The sequence below is a fragment of the Eretmochelys imbricata genome, chromosome 7 (assembly GCF_965152235.1).
Source record: "Eretmochelys imbricata isolate rEreImb1 chromosome 7, rEreImb1.hap1, whole genome shotgun sequence".
Lineage (NCBI taxonomy): Eukaryota > Metazoa > Chordata > Testudines > Cheloniidae > Eretmochelys > Eretmochelys imbricata.
This window is the reverse complement of record NC_135578.1, coordinates 78,692,747-78,713,236: the sequence shown is the minus strand read 5'-3', so window position 1 is coordinate 78,713,236 and position 20,490 is coordinate 78,692,747. Positions and strand designations below refer to the sequence as shown.

At 43.4% G+C, this 20,490-nt stretch overlaps 1 protein-coding gene across 4 annotated transcripts in view; it reads right to left on the bottom strand.

Moving 5' to 3' along the window:
- The window catches only part of REEP3 (receptor accessory protein 3), an 80,105-nt gene that overhangs the window by 7,508 nt on the left and 52,107 nt on the right, over positions 1 to 20,490 (bottom strand). For all 4 annotated transcript variants that reach the window (XM_077821665.1, XM_077821666.1, XM_077821667.1 and 1 more), the window contains 4 exons: positions 18,202 to 18,278; positions 17,513 to 17,633; positions 16,860 to 16,973; positions 9,411 to 9,558 (listed from right to left, as the gene is read on the bottom strand). In XM_077821665.1, coding sequence (XP_077677791.1) covers positions 9,411 to 9,558; positions 16,860 to 16,973; positions 17,513 to 17,633; positions 18,202 to 18,278 — 460 coding nt within the window. The remainder of the gene's footprint in view (positions 1 to 9,410; positions 9,559 to 16,859; positions 16,974 to 17,512; positions 17,634 to 18,201; positions 18,279 to 20,490) is intronic.

Here is a 20,490-nt window from a genome sequence, read left to right as displayed (position 1 = left end):
TTTAAGTTGTCTCCACTGGCAGTGTAATTGTTTACATAGGGAAAATCAAAGCTACCCTACTACCATTTGCTGTTTTCCTGGAGGAGTTTTCTTGAGTCATTGCAGTTTGGGATTAACACCAAATACTGCACACACATGGCAAGTACAGAGCTACCTTTTAAGAAATACTTGAAGTTTCAAATCAGTTTTTTTTATTGCTGTTTTAAGGGGACATTTTTTAAATGACCTATTTCAATTTTCAGATAAAAAAATCCTTTATGCAGCACATCCTGAATAGAGAAAAACCTACCATGGTTAAATGACAAGGTTCCAGAGATTGTTCAAGACAGACAGACAGGTATCCTTAAGAAAATGGAAATGCAGTCCTAATAAAGCCAATAGAAAGCAGCATAAACTATGGCAGGCAAAAAGTAAGATGGAAGGTAGAAGGGCTACGATAGAACTAGAATAGTCAAAAATATAAAAGAAGAAATTATGTCAGGAAAAACAAACAGTTACCAACCTTTTCGTTACTGTTGTTCTTTGAGATGTGTTGCTTATATCCATTCCAAGTGGATGTGTGCGTGCCACGTGCACAGTCATCAGAAGGTTTCCTCTAGCGGTACCAGTCAGGTCAGCTTAGATGTCCCCTGGAGTCACGTTGTCATGGTGCCGCATATAGGTAGGTCCCTGCCAACCTGCTGCCTCCTCAGTTCCTTCTTGTCGGAGGCTCCAACAGAGGGGAAAGCGGGTGGGTCTTGGAATGGAAACAAGCAACATATCTCGAAGAATAACCGTTACAAAAAGGTAAGTGACTGTGTTTTCTTCGAGTGCTGCTTCATGTCGATTCCAAGCAGGTGACTCCCAAGCAGACTGTCAGAGGAGGGTCGGAGCTCATGGATTCGCTGAAAAAGTACCCTTCTGACAAAAACGGAATCATCCCTGGCATGTTGGATGAAAGCTGTATCGTCCCTGGGATGCTGGCATAATGCAAAGTGAATGTGTGGACTGACGGCCAGGTTGCTGCCCTGCACATCTCCTGCATAGAGACTTATGCCAGGAATGCGGCCGAGGAGGCCTGCGTCCTTGTGGAATGCGCTGTTAGCGCTGGGACTGGCACTTTCACCAGGTCTTAAGCTCAAATGCAGAACGTGATCCATGATGAAATTCTTTGGGATGATACAGGGACCCCCTTCATCCTGTCTGCTAGAGCGGCAAAGAGCTGGTTAGACTTTTGGAACTGTTGGGTCCTTTCAACATAGAAAGCCAGTGCCTGCCTGACATCCAGAGAGTAGAGCCTTTGTTCCCAACTGTAAGCATGTAAAACACTGGGAGGAAGAGGTCCTGACTTGCGTGAAACTGAGGTACTACTTTTGGCAGGAAGGCTGGGTGAGGCCGCAACTAGATCTTGTCTTTATAGAATGCCATATATGGAGGCTCGAATGTCAAGGCCTTGAGCTCAGACACCCTCCTGGCTGAAGTTATCACTATCAGGAATGCTACTTTCCACAAGGAGGTAGAGGAGCGAGCATGTTGCTAAGGGCTCAAAGGGAGGTCCCATTAATCTGGAGAGCACCAAGTTAAGGTCCCATACTGATATCAGATGGAAGACTGGAGCATATAACCTGTCTAGGCCCTTGAGAAAATGACCTACCATCGGACCTATCAAAGATCGATCAACTGTCCACCCCGGGTGGAACTCCGAGATGGCTACCAGATGAACCTTTAAGGATGACACCAGACCTGACTGCTTCAAGTACAACAGACAGTCCAAGATGAAGGGTATTGATGCTTGAATCGGAGATGTGCCCTTTTGTGTCACACAAATCGAAAATCTCTTCCACTTGGCTAAGTAGCTCTAATAGACAGCTTTTGGCTGCCAAGAAGGACCTCCCTGACAGATGCTGAGCATGCCAACTCCATGTGGTTTAGCCAGGAATCTTCCACGCTGTGAGGTGGAGAAACTTGAGGTCGGGACGCTGGAGGCAACTGTGATCTTGAGTGATGAGGTCCAGGACCTATGGCAGGGTGATCGGAGAGGCTACTGACAGTTCCAAGAGTGTTGTACACCAGTGTTGGAAGGGCCAGGCCAGTGCTATCAGGATGACTGATGCTGTCTCTTCTGACCTGGAGCAGGATCTTGTGAACGAGTGTGTGTGGCGGAAGACATGCATAGAACAGACAGTCCTTCCACGGTGTCCGCATTTGAGCCTGGGCTGTGATTCAGGAAGGAGCAAAACTGCTGACACTTCCTGTTCAGTTTCATCGCAAACAGGTCCACCTGAGGAATTCCCCACCATTGGAAGATGCTGTTCACAATGTCCGGGCGAATCAACCACTTTTGGCCTTGGAAGAATCTGCTGAGGTGGTCCATCAGCTCATTCTAGGATCCCCGAAGTTAAGACACCTCTAGGTGTATTGAGTGAACTATGCAGAAGTCCCATAGCTGAGGGCTTCCTGACATAAGGGAGGAGAGAGCTCCACCCTGTCTCTTTTATATAAAACAAAGATCGGTGTTGTATTGTCCATCATAACTGATACACACCTGCCCTCCAGGTGGGATTGGAAGGTTTGATAGGCTAAGCGAACCGGTCTCAGCTCTCTGACATTGATATGGAGTGAGTTCTTCTTGAGACCAGAAGCCTTGTATCCTGAGGGCCCCTAGATGCACATCCCATCCCAACACTGAAGCATCCGTGGCCAGCGACATCGATGGTTACCACCTGGAGAAGGGCACTCCTGCACAACTGCCTGAGGGTTGAGCCACCACTGGACGGATTTAACAACCAGAGTAGAAAGCGAGACTACCCTGTCCAAGCTGTCCCTGCTTGGACAGCATACTGAAGCCAGCCATATGTGCAAGTGGCCATGTTACTGAGCAGCTTCAAGCAGCTCGGTGCTGTCGTGGTGGGGAAAACGCTGAGTCTCCTCTATGATGGGACACATGAAAGCGCAACTCTGGCAGGAATGCCCTGGCTTGGGTGGAGTCTAGGCCTGCTCCTATAAACTCTATCCTTTGGTTTGGGGATAGGGTGTACTTGGGCATATCCAGCAATAAACCCAGACATTTGAAGGTCAGTTGCATCAGATGTACATGTGCCTCTACTTGAGCCCTGATGTGGCCCTTGACAAGCCAGTCAATGAGACACAGGAACACCTGTACCTGCCGTCTTCTCAGGAAGGCGGCCATGACTGTCACACATTTGGTGAACACCTGAGGGGCCACTGACAGGCCGAAGGGAAGGACTGTAAACTGTACAATTCACTACAAACCTGAGAAAGTCTCTGGGATGGGACTATCAATACGTGCAAGTATGTGTCCTTCAAGTTCAGGGTGGCATACCAGCCCCCTGGATCCGGGGAGGGGATGATGGTAGCCAAAGAGATCATGCTGAACTTCCATTTCTTCATGAATCTGTCGAGAATAGGTCTCAGACCCTCTTTGGCTTTAGGGTTCAAGAAATATTGGGAGTAAAAAACCTTGACCCTTAGGCCCTGAAGGACCTCCTCTACCACTCCTGAGACTGGGAGCCTTTGCACCTCCTGCATGAGATTGTTTGTGAGAAGAGTCCCTGAAGAGGGACATGGAAGGGGGATGGGAAGGAGGGGAGAAGCAGAATTGGAGAGAATAGCCCATGTCTATGGTGCAGAGAAAACTCAGCATTCTGAGGTTATCTGGACCCACACAGGATAGAAGTGGGATAGACTGTTCAGAAAACAGGGAGAAGGATCCAGTGACTGGACTGGTGATGCACACCATCGAAGAGGCATGCTTGGAACCGGAGGACTGCCTCTTCAAGCCCTGGCCTTGATTGATCTGTTATTCCTTCCCTGCTTCCTGGAGAAGTCCTGCTTAGGCTGGGGAGGACAGGAATGCGGGGGAGGTTGGGCCTTAACATGCTTTCTCTGGGTAGCCGGGGTGTATGCAGTCCCAGGGATTTAAATGTTACCCTTGCATCCTTTAGGCTATGGAGTTTGGAGTCCTTCTGCTCTGAAAACAACCCCGAGCCATCAAAAGAACAGGTCTTGGATTGTCTGGGGAGCCTTTGTGGGGAGGCCTGACAGCTGAAGCCACAAACTTCTCATGGCTATGGCAGAGGACATGATTCACGTGGCTGAGTCAGTTGCATACAGGGAGACCTGCAATGAGGTCCTTGCCCCTGACTTGCTCTCCTCCACCGCAGCTGCAAACTCTGTTCTAGAGTCTGTAGGGATCAGCTCCTTAAACTTCGTCATGCTATCCTATGAATTGAAATTCTAGCAGCTCAAGGTTGCTTGCTGGTTAGCAATCTGAAGCTGGAGCCCGCACTCCCACCCCTGGTGGAGTACACCTTTCTGCTGAAGAGGTCCAGCTTCTTCGAGTCCTTGGATTTTGGAGTTGGGCCCTGCTGCCCCTATCTTTCTCTCATTCGCAGCTGCTACCACCAGTGACCTCAGCTGTTGATGAATAAAAAGGTATTTGTACTCTTTTGAAAGTACAAAAGATTTCCTTTCTATCCATTTAGCTGTACGTGGGATAGAGGCATGAGTCTGCCACAAGGTCTTAGTGGTGGCCTGGATAGTTTTTATGAGGGGTAATGCCACCCTTGAGGGCCCCTTGGTGCTAAGACGTTCACCATGGGGTCCACTGACTTGACCACTTCCTTGGCCTGGAGACCCATGTTTTGGGCCACCCTGTGCAACAGCTCCGTGGGCTCGATTGTCAAGGGGGTGGGAGGGTAGCGCAAAAAGACCACCACCTCTCCACTGCCTCATCGGCAGGACGATGACAAGGATGCCCTGGGCATTACCGGGCCCTTCTGACCCCCAGCTTTCATCCTGCACAGTGCCCTGTTTGGTGCCGGGAATGGTCTCAGTGCCAGCATCTGCACAGGCATCTTCTTCAAGGTCCAAAGCTGTCTTTGTGTCTCATGGTAGGAGAAGGTCCCGGGGCGGTTAAAGGGCATGCCCTTCTGAAGCGACAGACTGGGAGCCCCTGGAATACGTACCCTGGGCCTGATGGTATGCCCACGGGGTCCAGAATGGCCATTCCTTGGGCCTCTGCCACTGCACCGGCCACGGTACCATGGTGGGTGGCTTGACCTTCCTATAGTAGCGCCATTCTGAACTTTGCTGGCCACGCCTTGAGTATTAAGACTCTGCCTCGGAGTCCAGTGAGTGACTCCAAGCACAGACACCACAGCGGTGCCAAGTGGGACAGTGCTGGGGAACGGTGCTGGGGGGCAGGAAGAGGAAAGAAGGCGTGCGGTGCTCCATCACTGCTGGCTTGCCCCTGGATGGCACCATACCTTGTGGTGCCAGAGGTCTTTCTCACCTGGCAGGGGACGCTGGTGCCATCATGGCTGCCTCGAATGTGTCTGGGGTGGAAGGGAGCTCCAACTCCTCCACCTGGCACTCCCTAACAGGAGAGTCCACTGGCGCAAAACTCTACGGACCCCTTCTTGTGCCTCTGGTCAATGCCAACTGTATATGTGGACTTCGGTGCCAGGGAGTGATAGTGATGAGAGTCTCTATGCGTACAGTCCTTCCTCAGTGCTGTAGCGCCTCTAACAGAGGCCAGTGCACTATGCACAGAGGTGCTGGGTGCCGTGTCCTGCTAGCCTGGTGCTGGTTGGGGACAGAGGGCTGACTCCATGATGAATTGCTTGAGCCTGAAGTCCCTTTCTTTTTCAGTTCCAGGGTGGAATCCTTTGCAGATCCTGCAATGATTTGTTTGATGGGATTCCCCAAGGCACTTTAGGCAGGAATCGTGGGGATCACCCTTTGGCATAGGTTTGTGGGAGGTCCTGCACAGTTTAAACCAGGGGTCTCACACTCAATTTATCTTAGGACCAGTGCCAGTCCTCAAACCTTTGCAGAGGGCCAATAATGTCACTCATGCCGCCCAGAACCTGCCCCACAAAACTCCATTCCCCCCCAAACTCTGCCCCCAACCTGCCTACGGCTTTAGGAGGGAGTTTGGATGAGGAAGGAGGTCTGGGGTAGGGGATTGGGGTGCAGGCTCTAGGACGGAGTTGGTGCAGAAGGGGTGAGAGGTTGGGCTCTGGGAGGGAGTTTGGATGGGGGAGGGTCTGGGGTGCAGGCTCTGGGATGGAGTTTGGGTACTGGGTGCAGGCTCTGGGAGTTTGGAGGGAGGTGTGGGGAGGGGGTGGGGACAGAGACTCTGGGAGAGAGTTGGGGGCGGGAGGGGGTATGTCAGGAGGGGTGGGGTGCAGACTCTGGGAAGGGGTCGGGGGTGCGGCACTTACTTGGGGCTCCAAGACGGGGCAGGCCGGGGGGCCTCCATGCGCTGCTTCCCCAGGCACTGCCCCCGCAGCTTCCCATTGGTCACAGGAGTGCTCAGAGCGGGGCCACAGGCGGGGGCCAAGAGCCACATGGAGCGAGCAGGCAGAAGCTGCTCAGCTCCGCTGTGTGGCCGATGGTGGGCGGGGCCCCGGGCCATTGTAAATGGCCCAGGGGACACGCCGGGGGTTGGGGGGGGCGCAAAAGGCAGGGCCAAGGGAGAGATTCGACCCCAAAATTGCTGGATCCCCGCGGGCCACATCGGGGAGATTCTCGGGCCGCAGATGGCCCGTGGACTTGGAGTTTGAGACCCCTGGTTTAAACCCTTGGGATCGAGACATACCCTGAACTCCAAGAAGGGAAACAAATTGGGGGAGGCGAACACAAACTAACTATAACTAATACTAAACTATTTAACGAGTTACAGGTTTGGAGATAAGAGAAATCACTAGAGAACTGCTTGCTGAAGCAAGAGAAACAGGTCCAACGACCATCACTGGCGGTGGAACTGAGGATGTGGAGGGTTGGTATTGGACTTCTGTGCGGCGCCATGAAGGAGCAACTCCAGGGGGTGCCTCAGCTGACCCAACGGGTACCTTCTGATGACTGTGTATGTGGCATGCGCACACCTACTTGGAATTGACATGAACAGCACTTGAACATACATACATTTTTGGTTAACTGCACTGTTCTTGAGGGTTTAAGAAGGCTTACTTTTTAAATGTATGTACTCAACCTTAGTGATGTTTTGTATTTGGGAATATATATTTAAAAGAACAACCCACATCACTAGCCTCCCTACCCCAGTATTAAGGGATTTGCAGTTCGAGATCACCTTATAAGATTTAGAACAGGCAAGCTCCTAATACAAATCATTTTTCAAATTTCTGTGCATAGAGGTAAGTGCAAGACATCCTTATCTCTATAAACACAGTGCCAAAACTTGTTTCCACTCTTAAAACTTCTTTAAGAAAAGGAACTCCTGTTTAAGCATTGAGGAAAAGGACAACAGGTCCCTACCTTTTGCATGCCGAGTGCAAATTATGACTGTACCTACCCTAAATTTAACTGAGTTATTAAGATTCTCACCAGAGGGCGCAGCTGTTTCCAATATACAATTTCAAAGCTTAGCTATGACCTTTCTGAAACATTTTATTTTGTATCTAGAAATAGAAAATACATATAAAATGCAAAAAAACAAACAAGTAGATTACTAAATGGATCAAGTTTAACAAGACTAAATATTTTACGATTTAATAATACAGATAATTTAGATGAAACTAATTTGTATTTGGATAAATGTTCATTTACTCAAACAGGAATGTCAGTAGATCATTGTCAAACAATTCAACAGATAATGTATTAGTTATCTAGAAACACCATGTACATAGCAGCTGCATCACCTGTAATACAACCATATGTACACATACAATAGGAATTTGTAGGCTTTTCCACTGACCAACTCTCATATTTTATTTAGATGACGGTCTCTATGCCAGGCACTTCCTGGGAATTGATCCTCAGCTCAAGCTAATGTTATCACCTGCTCCAGATAGCTCTTAATCCCCAGGAAATGCCCTGTATGGATATTATTTAAATAATGAAAGCCATTTTTCATGTAATACTTACCTTCGGCTTTTCAATACTTAAATCAGGGGTAGTCTATTTTGTGTCAAGGTCCAAATTTCTTGGTCAAAGATATAGTCAAGGTCTAGCCTCCAGAGAAAAATAATAATAATCATAATAATAAACCGACACTAATGATAAGTAAATGAAAAGATTTTGGGGTCCTTTCAAAAGCATCTGGCGGTCCGGATTTGGCCCACAGTCTGCCTATTGACTACCCCCGACTTAAATGAAACAGAAAGGAGGAAAATAAAGCAGAACTATTCCTTTGTAAGAGGCAGCAGCTATTTTATAATTTTAGTCAGACTTCAGCTATAAGTAAGGCTACAATTATGTCACAAAGTCATGGAATCCGTAATTTCCACTGTCCTCTGTGACATTTTCTGCCCCGGGGCTGGAGCTCCCAGCCACCTCCTCAGCTCCCACCCCCAGCCCTGGTGGGGATCCCGCAGCAGCCCAGCCGCAACAGAGGGACCCTGCAGCTCCCAGCTGCCCTGAGGGCAAGGGGACTCCACAGCAGCCCAGCCCCACAGGGACGGGACCCCAGAGCTCCCACGCACCAGAGAGGTGGGGGACCCAGGAGCCCCAGCAGCACTGTGTGCTGAACCTGCCTACCTGTTTTGTCAGGGATATTTTTAGTGAAAGTCAGAACAGGTCACGGGCTCCCGTGAACTTTTGTTTATTGCCTGTTACCTGTCCAGGACTTCTACTAAAAATAGCCATGGCAAAAACTTAGCTATAAGAGATGATTTCTACCCTTCTGAACTTTTTCATTTTCTTTAAAGTAGCGCAGAGATTCATAAGTGCTATTCATTAATAATGGAAGTTGTGATACCTTCCAGAAACTTTACTATTTAATCTACAGTGTCAAAAAATTCTGGAAAACCACCTGTTAACTTGTGCATTTGCACTTAAGATACAGCACAGAAACTGAAATGCTGTGTCACTAAGTACTATTCTTCACTCCCAAATTTTAATTTTCCTATGGCAGCTCCTCAATGGACTAAAATTACTTTTGTTGCTACAAGCATGTTCACTTTTTAACCATCTTTTTAAAAAGCCTGTTACATTCACCCGTTTTTCATTAGTTTGTTCTCTTCCGATTTACTTAGTTGCCACAACTTTTCACATGTTCCATGACATCAACAGTGACAATTATGGGTAGCATCCAATAAATCTGACTTGCACGTCAGCATTTCTTTTATTTATTTAAGTTAGCAACACAAACCACAGACTCAACAAGATAGATAGCAAATAGATTATCCTCATATCTCCCCCAGTAGAGCCACGAAGGGAAAAGAACCACCAAGAAAAGAGTTCAGAAGCTCAGTTTTGATGGATATAATCCTAGTTGAAAACACTGCATATCAAGCCAGATCTATTCAAATTTGCAGGAAGAGATTGGGGTTTTTTCCACCACAAATATTTAAGAGAATAAAAAAGTTCTGCTCTTTCCACTTCCTGGCTTTTACATATCAGAATTTAACAACATGAGTACCCCAAAACTTTAACAAGATACATACCCAGAGACTCATTGACAGAACTTTTCGTTTTCTTTTTGATTTCAGGTAAAGTCTGATAGGATCTTTGTCCCACTGGCTCATCTCCTTGAATAGCTGTTAAGTCATGCATACTGAAACTTCTCAACCGTTCAGTTATTGCACCTTGACCCTGGAACACAATGATAGCACTTTTCAAGAACAAATGGAGAAAACTTTAGATTTGCTCTTCAAATTGAGGTAAGGTTAAGTACATGCTTTCTTGCTGTATTACAAAATTCTCTTAACAGAGACATGCAGTAGATGTTCATTTGTTTTAAGCAGCATTCATGTTTGTGTTTTTTCCTCATGTAAATATTGTGACATACTATGGACACATGGAATATTCAAGACTATCAACTTTATAAATGTTACGTGGGTCTTTATGGGATTGTATTCTGGCTCCACTGGAAAATTACAGGAGCTTCCTGCAGGAACTAAAGTCACAGGGCAAACCCTTAGACAAGGAACAAGTCTGGAGAAGCTTTGCCCTCTAGGGAGATCGTATATACTGGCATGACCTCATTAAACAGGCTGTCAAAGAAATAACAAAAAACTATACAACGTGACCACCCTAACATGGGGAGAGAGGTCATTCCCCTTGATCCAAGAACTGACAGACTTCAGACTGGGCCCAGAGGGGCTGGCCCTCTGAGAGGACCTGAAGTACTTTAAAAATCTGCTAAGGTCCCCATGTGGAAGATGCGTGACACCTGGGAAACCAGACATGCATGTAAGCAGTTTATTGTTTTTAAGATGTGTTCTCTACAATGCTTTTGTTCCAAATAAATACTTGGCTTTACAAAGGCTGACTGGTCACAGATTAACTCTGTCATTGCCCCTGAGAGACCAGGACTGTAAGTGCTAAACTAAATACAGACCTGCTGAGATGATCACAGTGAACTGAAGAATTGTAGCCTAAATCCGCAGTCTAGACAGAGAGAGTTGTGGGACTCCGCCCTAAGAAAGATAATGGCTAGAGGCCTGATGCCAAGTGGGGTACCCTGAAGGAGGCCACAAAGGGGTCAGAGGTGCAGTTACCCTGAGAACTGTGACAAGGAGCATTTTGTTCAAGCTTAACATTAGACTATACCTTGTAAAAGGAATTTTTAAAAATCATGAATTAAGTTAGTAGTCCCAATGCCTAATGCTTTGGACACTGCTTTTTATTTCTGATTTATTTATTCCTTATTCTAGGTGGATTAAAAGAGATTTTTTCCCCAAAAAAAGCCTTTAATGCCCAATCCATCAGACAATGTACCACCTAGTACCACTTTTCAAATATATCTGAATGTAGTTGTAATAGCCCTTTAATTAAAATTACCAAAACATATTACATAAAGATGTACTTGTTTCTCCACAGTATGAAAAGTATTTGATACAAATATCAATCAATAAACATGCTGATAAGATACTATACTTTTATCCTATATACACATTAGTGTGTTTTGCCTAGGGTCACCCTTGTGTCTGTGCATTGCAATACAATCTCCATGCAGTGAATGAGGCAAAGGAGATATATTTTTATCACTGATCAATAAGTAGACCCCAGCTTCAATCACTACACAATACCCAATCTTTGCAGTGAGGGACCCAAAATGAAGAACAGGCCCACACGAACACCCATTTACAATCTAAACTCTTTCACTAAGCATTACCTAATTATTTCTGTGGAACTAATATAATATATGACGATGAAATGGACTACTGTAATGCACATGCACAGAGAAGAATTAGAGTTGCAATCCTAGTATTTAATGTTTCCCAATTTTAGTAATCTACTTAGCTGCTATATTTTTCAGTGTAGGTTTTGGATAGAACTTTTAAGTTTATTTTCAAGAGAACATAGAAAAAGCAGAAGTGTTTGGCAGAGAGGAAGGTAATGCTGTGTCCTATGAAAGCTGTGCACTCAGTGAGACAAGGGCTCTTGTGGAGCACTGCCTCACTCAATGTGCATATAAAAGATGATACAAAATGGCTCCATCAGGGCTCCTTCATCCCATATATACCCTCCAAGATTGAAAATGTCAATCAACTTTGTTATGCAGATAGCAAATAAAACATTGGAAATCTTTTTTTGTTGTTGTTGTTAAATGAATAGGTCTTGCAAATCCTTAATTACATTTTACGGAACACAGAGGATGAAACTGGAATAACTTTCATATACTATTGGAAAACAGTGACTGTGACTTACTACACACGTTCACTGTGTGAAGCACAACAGGTCCCTATCCTGATTGGGGCCTCTAGGCACTGCTGCTAATGAACAATAATGAAGGAGCTACTGAAGAAACAATTCCGTGGCAGACCAATATTATTCTTCATATCATGATACAATGGAACCCAAAATGACAGCCAAAAAGCCACTTCTAATGACTAGAATTTAAAGGTCACAAAATGATAAAAGATATTTAATAGAAAAATATTTTTTAAATAATGCATTCATCAGGATCAAGTCTTTTCTCTCTCTGCAGCTCGAATTTCCACAGGAACATTAGTTTACTACATGATGAAATACTCTTAAATCCAATTCTCAACTACACACACACACACACACCTGTGACTTAGTTGATAATTTGTTAAACTCTCACTAATTATCTTCCAGCATGGTACTTCCCACTACGCTGCCCAAAAAGCATAACACCCCTCTTCAGGTCTCAGACACCATGATTTTGTAACAGTGGCCTGGCTAATGTATTCAAAGGCAACAGGAAGCCTTTAACCAGCTCCAGGAGCTGAGCTCCCTGAGTATCCGCAGCTGTGCTGTTTTGCCAGTCTACACCTCTGACTCCTCCTGCTCCCTAATTCTGGCTCTCTGACTCCCTGGTGCTTGGTCCATGGAACACTGCAGGGAGAATATACTGTAATTAACTCCCTCTCGTGGAAAGTTGAAGAGGAAGAGGCAGCTGCAGGCAAATCCTGGCAGGCCAGGGCAACAAAGGAAAATTTTATCTGCAGCAAATCGATGTATTCCACAGTAAAAGTGCTGCAGTGTGAAGTCCATGGTATCTTGGAAAAATGCCAAATTCTGCAATTTCAGACTCCATGAGCTCCTGATTAAACTACCCCATTCATCTCACATCTCTCACAGCTACTGTTACAGACTCTCTACAGACACAGGCAAATATTGCTGAATCAGTTTACATGGCACATTTTCAAGGCTATCTCCACATAAAGTTTAAAATTCTCTTTTAAATGAATAAAGATTTTTGAAGCACAATTCCACATGAAGGGGTTAATTACACAGCTATGAAATCACTGAAAACCTGGGACACCAAATATACCCACTAAATAAAAGATTAAAATACAAGCCTTGTATTTAGGGCTTCCTCACCACAGTGCACTGCTGCACATATTAACCCATGCTTGTGTTTTTGTTTTAATTAGTTTCTTAAAATGTTAAGACTGTGTGACACCTTTATGATTCAAAATCCAGGAAGAGAGGTGCAGGCAGAGCTTTGGGTTCAATACCACTATCCATTCCCCGCACACAAGTCGACATGTAACAGCCTCTCAGATGATATATTTAAAATAGCTGACATGCTCTGGTAAAAAGCATGTGGTCACTGCACATAGACTAACTTCACAAAAACCTGACCAAGGGCACCTCTAGACTAAGAAAATTGACTTTTAATTTGTGTTAGCTAATGCAGGTTAACTAACAGTGGTTGAAACATCAATTAGCACCTATTGTAAGCAAACAGTGATGTTTAAACACTTGTTGGCTGATGGTGATTAACCTTGGGGGTTGGGGGGAGGGTGCATGCCTCAGTATACCTTCATGTTGTTTACTTAAGACGGAAAAAGTAGCTGTGTCGTCTAAGCTCTTCCTTGGGACAAAAGCAATAATTTTGCCCAAGGCCTTGTTTTCAGGAAAAATTTTCCCTGAGCTATACAGTGGAAAGAGTAAGCCTATCCCATTAGGCTGAGATTAGTACTGAACAGAAGGAGAGGTGCCTGTGATGTTGCAGCCCTATGTTCCCCTTATCTCTGAAAGGCTTTGGCTGCTGGAGTTCTTCACCAAAAGCAGCCCTACTGAAAGGTTAAGTGACCAATCTGGCCTTAAATATCTGATCAGCCAACCGCTGCTTCAGCCAAAGAAGCCTTTCTACTGTTATAAAGGCCACTATGGTTCTCTACATGGTCCTAATGATGTATGTAAAGTCTGACAAAGATGAAACTGCAGACTGATCATAGCAGCCTCTGAGACAGTTTCAACTGTTTAGCCCTCCCAAATGCAGCTGAGTATTCCTCTAAAGCAGGATAAAACAGGATAAAACGTTTAGATAGCCATATCAAAAACTTGGCCAGATAATTCAAAATGATCTCCCTGCATGACCTTGGGCAAGTCACTTATCTCTGTGCCTCAGTTTCCCCGTCTATAAAATGGGATTTTAGTATTTTCCAACCTCACATGATACTGTGAGGGTGAATACACTGAAAATTGTGAGGTGTTCAGATACTAGAGTGATGGAGTCATAAGTACTGAAGATCTCTCTTCAAAAGTAGACTCAACCTTTGTTGATTTGCCCTGAGGTAAGCACCCAATTCAACAGAAATTTTTGTCCACATGATTCTCCAGACTTCTTGAGGGAGGCTATTCTCATTTACCAGCCAAGTGCAACTAACCTTGCATCAGCCTCTGGGGATCAACGTGGGTAGAGGCTGGGAGGCAGATATACTAAATCCATCACAAGAAGTCCACCAAGGCAGAGAGACAGGCAGGCTCAAGGCCATCTGTAACACCCTGGGTATAGATGTGGAAAACTACAGTGTGGGTTGTTCCAGTCGTAAAATAATTTCTGGAATTGCAAGTCTCCTTCTTCAATGTCAGCTGTTAAAAGGTATTGTTCTCTTCACTTGTTGGAGGCAGGAACAGCTGACTTGGGCAAACTAGCAAGTCCTTTATATAGTAGGAATGAAGTCTCCAGAAAGAACACATGTGCAATCTCCAAGTGCAAACATGAAGGAATTACACCCAAGCTTTTGGAATGGCATAGGGCATTAAAGAGAGAATTTCTGATATTAATATAGCTTAAGAGTTCTCGGGAGTTTGCTCTCTCTCTCCCTCCTCTTTACAAACACATTGATACTATGACTGTCATTTTTCCCAAGCAACTTATTTGCATTGGATTAATTGTACAGATATTCATGAGGATGCATAACAAAATTAAAAACGGAATAGGTATCCTTCCATTCACAGTTGAATGGCTTTGAAATCCAAACCTCATTGACACTGAGGCAGAAATTATTTGTTACTTCAGAGAGAAAGGAATAGCTGGGTCTGAATGTAAACTTCAAATTCTGTATCTTTGAATATTCCTGGCCAGCCAGAAGTAAATCATTGTGATGTAATCATGGCCGGCCGGCCAGATATTGGAGGGAGGGAAATGACCACAAAGCAGTAGTGTAATACTGCAGGTGGTCATTTTATCTTTTCAGAGTGCACAGTGTGGCAAATTAAAATAGGAGTGTTCTGCTCAAACAGCAATACTAACCTCCTTTTAAAAGAGTTCACATTAGTTAAAAACGACTATTTTTGATATTCCCTCCCAGTCCCCGGTTCCCACTCTGATATTTAGGGCATACTGCCATAGGAATATAATTTGTTTAAAATTGTTATGGCTTCATGCATGTAGCATTGATAACTTAAAATGATTAATACATAAGAACAAACAACCACCACCAATATGAAACAAATGTCCAGCAAACATAAGCTCACCATGCACTTTTCTTTATAATTACAATGATCTTTTGAAGACCACTCAGGCAGAAAAATCTCACTTTTAAAGAGTTAAGGAGTCCTAGAAAATAAAAGTTTGGATACTTTTTCCAAGTCTTGTTTAAAAATAAACCTTTACACAAAAGAATGTTTTCTTAATTATAGCATTTTAAAAGGTGGACAGCTGTTTATACAAACTCTACAATAGTATGAATTACAGTATTCAATTTTATTTGTATTATAAGTTACATTTAGGTAATAAGACGTAAGGTGTGTTAGATGTTGGGATAGCAACAGGCTAGCTTTTTGCTGGGCTGACTGGCATCACACCAGAGACGGCTGAATCAATTTATCACATCTTAATGATACAGGTGAATATTTAGGTTTATAGATCTAAATTTTAAATTTCAGACCAAGGAAAATGTTTTATAATTAATATTCCAATGGAAACTTTGAAACACATTCCGTGCAGTGTCTGAACATCCCAAACAGTGCAACATTCACTAGTGTATGAAAACCAGAAAGTGAAACTGCTTACAATGTTGTCAAGAGAAATGCCAAAATCAGGGCAATCTGACAGATGTCTTTAAGTGGTAATGTGAAAAATATTCCTTTATGGAAGTCTGTTTAATTTTCCTCATTGGATCCAAAAGCCCAACAGTCAACATGTTTCTCCCAAACAACAGGTCAACTGTGTTGCCATTTTAAGATGTTTACATAACATTTGTATATATTACTTTTTAGTGGCTTATTTGGAGCTTTAAAAACTTTTCAATACCATTACTTTAAGCATTCTAGTTTCACTTGTTTTCACTGGAAATTACACCTGAAATTGTTTACCAAATCAGAATGTATGAATTCCAAATGCTATTTCCTGCATTTTTTTTTAAAGTAAAAAAGTGCAGTTTACACTTCAAAGATTAAACTATACTAGTCAGTTCAACCTCTTCAATCTTCTATGTTAACCAAAATAAATCTTTCAAGCGTATAAGTTGTTTCTAGACTTATTTCACGAATTAAAAGTTGACAGCTTTCTTGGTTGCCTTCAGTTAGTGGCTTTTCAATCAAATATTTTGGGAAACCCCCTTCATTAATTTCAGTTAAGTGGCAGGCAACCATGAATATGTACAAGTTATTAAACTGACATTACATTTAACATAAAAATGCTACTCAAAGCAAGAATATGCAAATCAGACAACTATGAGGCAAGCTTTCATGTAGTGCATTACTTTAAAAATTGGATCTGAAATCACAAACTAGGAATTAATCGCACAAACCAGCTTTTATCTGGGGTAGTAATATGTCATGCCTTATTTTGCAGATGCAGTTACCTCAGCTTGATTGAAGAAAGACCGCAGAAAGAAGCCAGAAATCCTGTAAACAGTGTGATTACCAGCAAGAAAGTGCAACAAAGACAGAAAAAAAAGAATGTTCATCTTTCACTAATAGCTTGAACATAACAGTGTAGTCTATATTTTGATTTACCACACGCAGCGGATCTCCATGATCCAAAAAATTACACGCTATTCATTTTAAAACCAACATAGTATAAAGATGCTCACAAAATTGCAGTCCTTAAATTACATCCCCCTATTTTTAAACACGTTACTTTTAGAATTAATTCTTTGACTTAAGATAGGTAAATATCCAATACCACTTCGCTTTTTTGTCCATAATATTTACTCTGAACTGTTTAGTATAAATGAATTTACCTTCACAGCAGCAGTCACTGCAGCAGTGGCTGCCAAATTTAAACCCTGTCTCCCAAAATTCACCATAGTTTCATAACCTCGTTCTTTGGCTTGTACAATATACCCATCGATCTCCTAAAAAAAAAATCAAATCAAAATACATATTTAAGTTTGCACACAAAATCCCTGAAAGTCATGAAGTAGTATTACCCCATAGCATTATTTTATCATCAAAATTTTGATAGAAGACTTGAAGATGAAATATAAATATATTTTAAACTTATATATAAGTATATTATATATTAGGCTATGTCTACACTACAGACCTTAGAGTGGGACAGCTGTACAAATGCAGCTGCACCACTGTAAGATCTCTCGTGTAGCCGCTCTATGCTGACAGGAGAGAGAGCTCTCCTGTCAACATATTTAAACCACCCTTAATGGGCGGCAGCAGTAGTTACGTCAGTGGGAGAAGCACTGTGCATGCCACCACTTATGACGGTGAAACTTGTCATTCAGGGAGGTGTTTTTTCACGCCCCTGAGCAACATAAGTTTCACTGGCATAAGCGGTAGTGCAGACATGGCCTCAGTTAATACATTAACGTTTAAGCACAAAAAAAAAAGATTTAATTCTTGCATTTAATGCCAAACTTTGAAAATAATAATTTCTTACCCGTTCCTTTGAAGAAAGAAGAGGATGGAGAAACTTCCTATACATTAAACTTGCCCCTCTAGTATATGGAGAGAGCAGCCAAATAACAAAAGCGATCTTCAACTCATAATACAAGGGAAGCCTGCAGATAAAAAGTTATGCAAATACTCTGATAAGAAGGTAGATGTTAATTCACTACTAAAAACAAAGCCTTGTAAAAAAAATGTGTAACAAATTTGTTTTTTGCAACAAAATGTGACACTACCTTTTCATCTAAGGTTCTTAACATCTATATTGATTTAAAATTAATTATTTAAGAGAGCATTATCTGTTTCGTTGACTTATTTGGTTTTCATTTAATGTAATGCCATCAAAAGCAGAAAGGGTAAGAGATTTAAAAATCTTTCCATATTTTCTTGCAATACACTATTTTATTTATGACACCAGATTTTTTTGCATGAGTTTTACAACTCCATTCTCCTCTCTTGTGCTTTACTGTATTAGTAGCATTTTTCTATCCCCACTCTGTAAGGAATTAAAAGGCACCACAAATTTAGAAATGGGGGACACTATTCATTATGCAAGTTCCTTATAGCAGTTCTTGGAAAGGTCACCTATAAATAAAAGTTGGTAATTACATTATCATCTCTACATTAAATCATCAGAAAAAAATTATACCATCCCATGTCCCATATTATGCAAAATCTTACCAAGAGATCATTAGGTCTGCTACTGTTTCAGTAACTGTATAAAGAGCAAACACAATCCAGTACATCATCCATCGAACCTGAGAATGAAAAGACATTATCTTTAATAGAAAAGTTTAAATTTCCACTTCTAGAATAAAAAACATTTAATTGCTGCTACAACACAAGAAATTGAGCAGTGTCTTTCCCTTGCTCATATTGAGTGACTTTTTTTTTTTTTATTTTTAAAAACACCACACACACACAAACCCAAATTTCCAAATCACAAGAACAAGTAGGTTTTGTTTTGCTTTGCTGTTGTTCTGAGAAGATGGTCTGGAGGCAACTGTCTAAAGCTGCTGGTATTTTCAGCAATGTGATCCCTCCCAACCTGCCTTGACTGACAGGTCTGGTTCTGCTTCCAACCAGCTGCAAACAGGGGAAAAAACCATTGTGTAATTAAGCTGTGGAACTTCTCTACAAAATGGTCATCAAGTGGAAACTCATACTGTGTCTGCTCTCCACTGCCAAAAACAGAGAATCAGACTTGAAAACAACCAGTCATTAAGATGCCCTTTTCAAAAAGCGAATCTTTACTAAACAAGAGAGCCCCGAAAAGCCTAAACTAAAATCTTCTCCCCACTATGTGCAGCTAAAAATGATTAAATGTTCATTTTCCATCATGGTTCTACAAAATAGCTTCTTCTCTACAAGGCTGTAGGTGGAAGAGAATTCCCATTATGCTGGATACAACAATATGAAATTAGGATGGTAAACTGGTGAAGTCTCTAATGCAGGGGTGGCCAGCCAGCAGCTACGGAGCCGCATGCAGCTCTTCAAAAGATAATATGTGGCTCCTGCCAGGAACCAACTCTGTGGGGGAAAATGGTGGGTGCTCAGCATCCACCAGCAGCCCCTGTCAGCCCCCTGCCCTTCCCCCAGCACCTTCCGCCTGCAGACACTCCCCGCCCCCCCCATGAGTATCTGCCCCTCCCTCACGCCATGATCAGCTGTTTTGCAGCATTGAGGCAGCTCTGGGAAGCAGGCACAAGGACACAATGCCCAACCCCTCCCCTGCAGCGATCAGCTGTTTCGCAGCATTGGAGGCAGCTCGGGGGAAGGGAGGGAGGGGGGCTGGGTGCTGCAGCCTTGCTCCTCCCCCCCCCCCCCAACAGCATCGAAGCTGTGAAACAGCTGATCGCAGCTGGGAGAGGGAGGAGTAAGGTCCTCAGTCCCCTTGCCTGCAGCACACTGCAATCAGCTGTTTCATACCAGCAGGAGACTCTGGAAGGGAGAGGGGGAGGAGCAAGGACACAGCTCACTGGGGGAAGGGGCGGCATGGAGCAGGAAGAGGCAGGTGGGGGTGTGGACTTGGTGAAAGGCCAGCAACCCCTGGCTGGAGCCTGTGTCTCCTTGAATAAAGTACACAGTGACTAGCTGGTGTGGAAATATTTAATCAAAACTTCTCTTACCCATCTAACAATGGAAGGCAAGTGCAAACGGAAAAAGAAAATACAGATGAAAAAAATCAAGGCTTCCAACAGGTGGGAGAATAAAGTACTTTTTTGTTGAACATAATAAGGCCATGTGTCTTCTTTGCCAGATATGTATCTCTCAGTTCAAATCTTCAAACTTGCAGCATCATTCCGCTTCTAGCCATGTATATATGGATCAAGAATTCCCACAAGGTTCTGAACGCCACACTTTAAACTGAAAACTTTGGGGGGGGGAGGGATGACACCCACCTCTCAGATGTAGAAGCCCAGTTCCTCACCAGATTTGCCAACCGATCACAGACTGTAACGTTAGCCTCCTATTACGTGGCCTGGCACATAACCCATGCAAAAAAGCCCTACTCTGAAAGTGAGTTTATAAAAATGTGCTTCACTAATGTGATTTCAAACCTGTCACCGAAGAAAGAATCTACAGAAGAAAATTTCTGGCCTGCAGCTTTCATGCCACACAGTAGAACGCAGAATCTCCGACCTGAACAGCAACATTGAATCACAACTGCAATTGCAACTTCAGCAGTGAGAGTATTTGAGCATCTCTTTGCATGAGCCATGCGATATACAAGATAAACCTCAATTATTGGTATTTGTCCAGACTGTGTCTGACAACTGTGTTGTAAGGAAAGAACTCCTCGATATCATGCCACTGAAGGACACCACTTCCCTTTACAGAAGCTCACTGCCATCAAGGGGTGGCAATATCACCCCCTAATCCAAATCTCCTATTAAAGGAGAGAATTACCCACTGCCATGAGAGAGATAAAAGAACAAAGCCACTGGATAGTTACCCCATCCACTATCA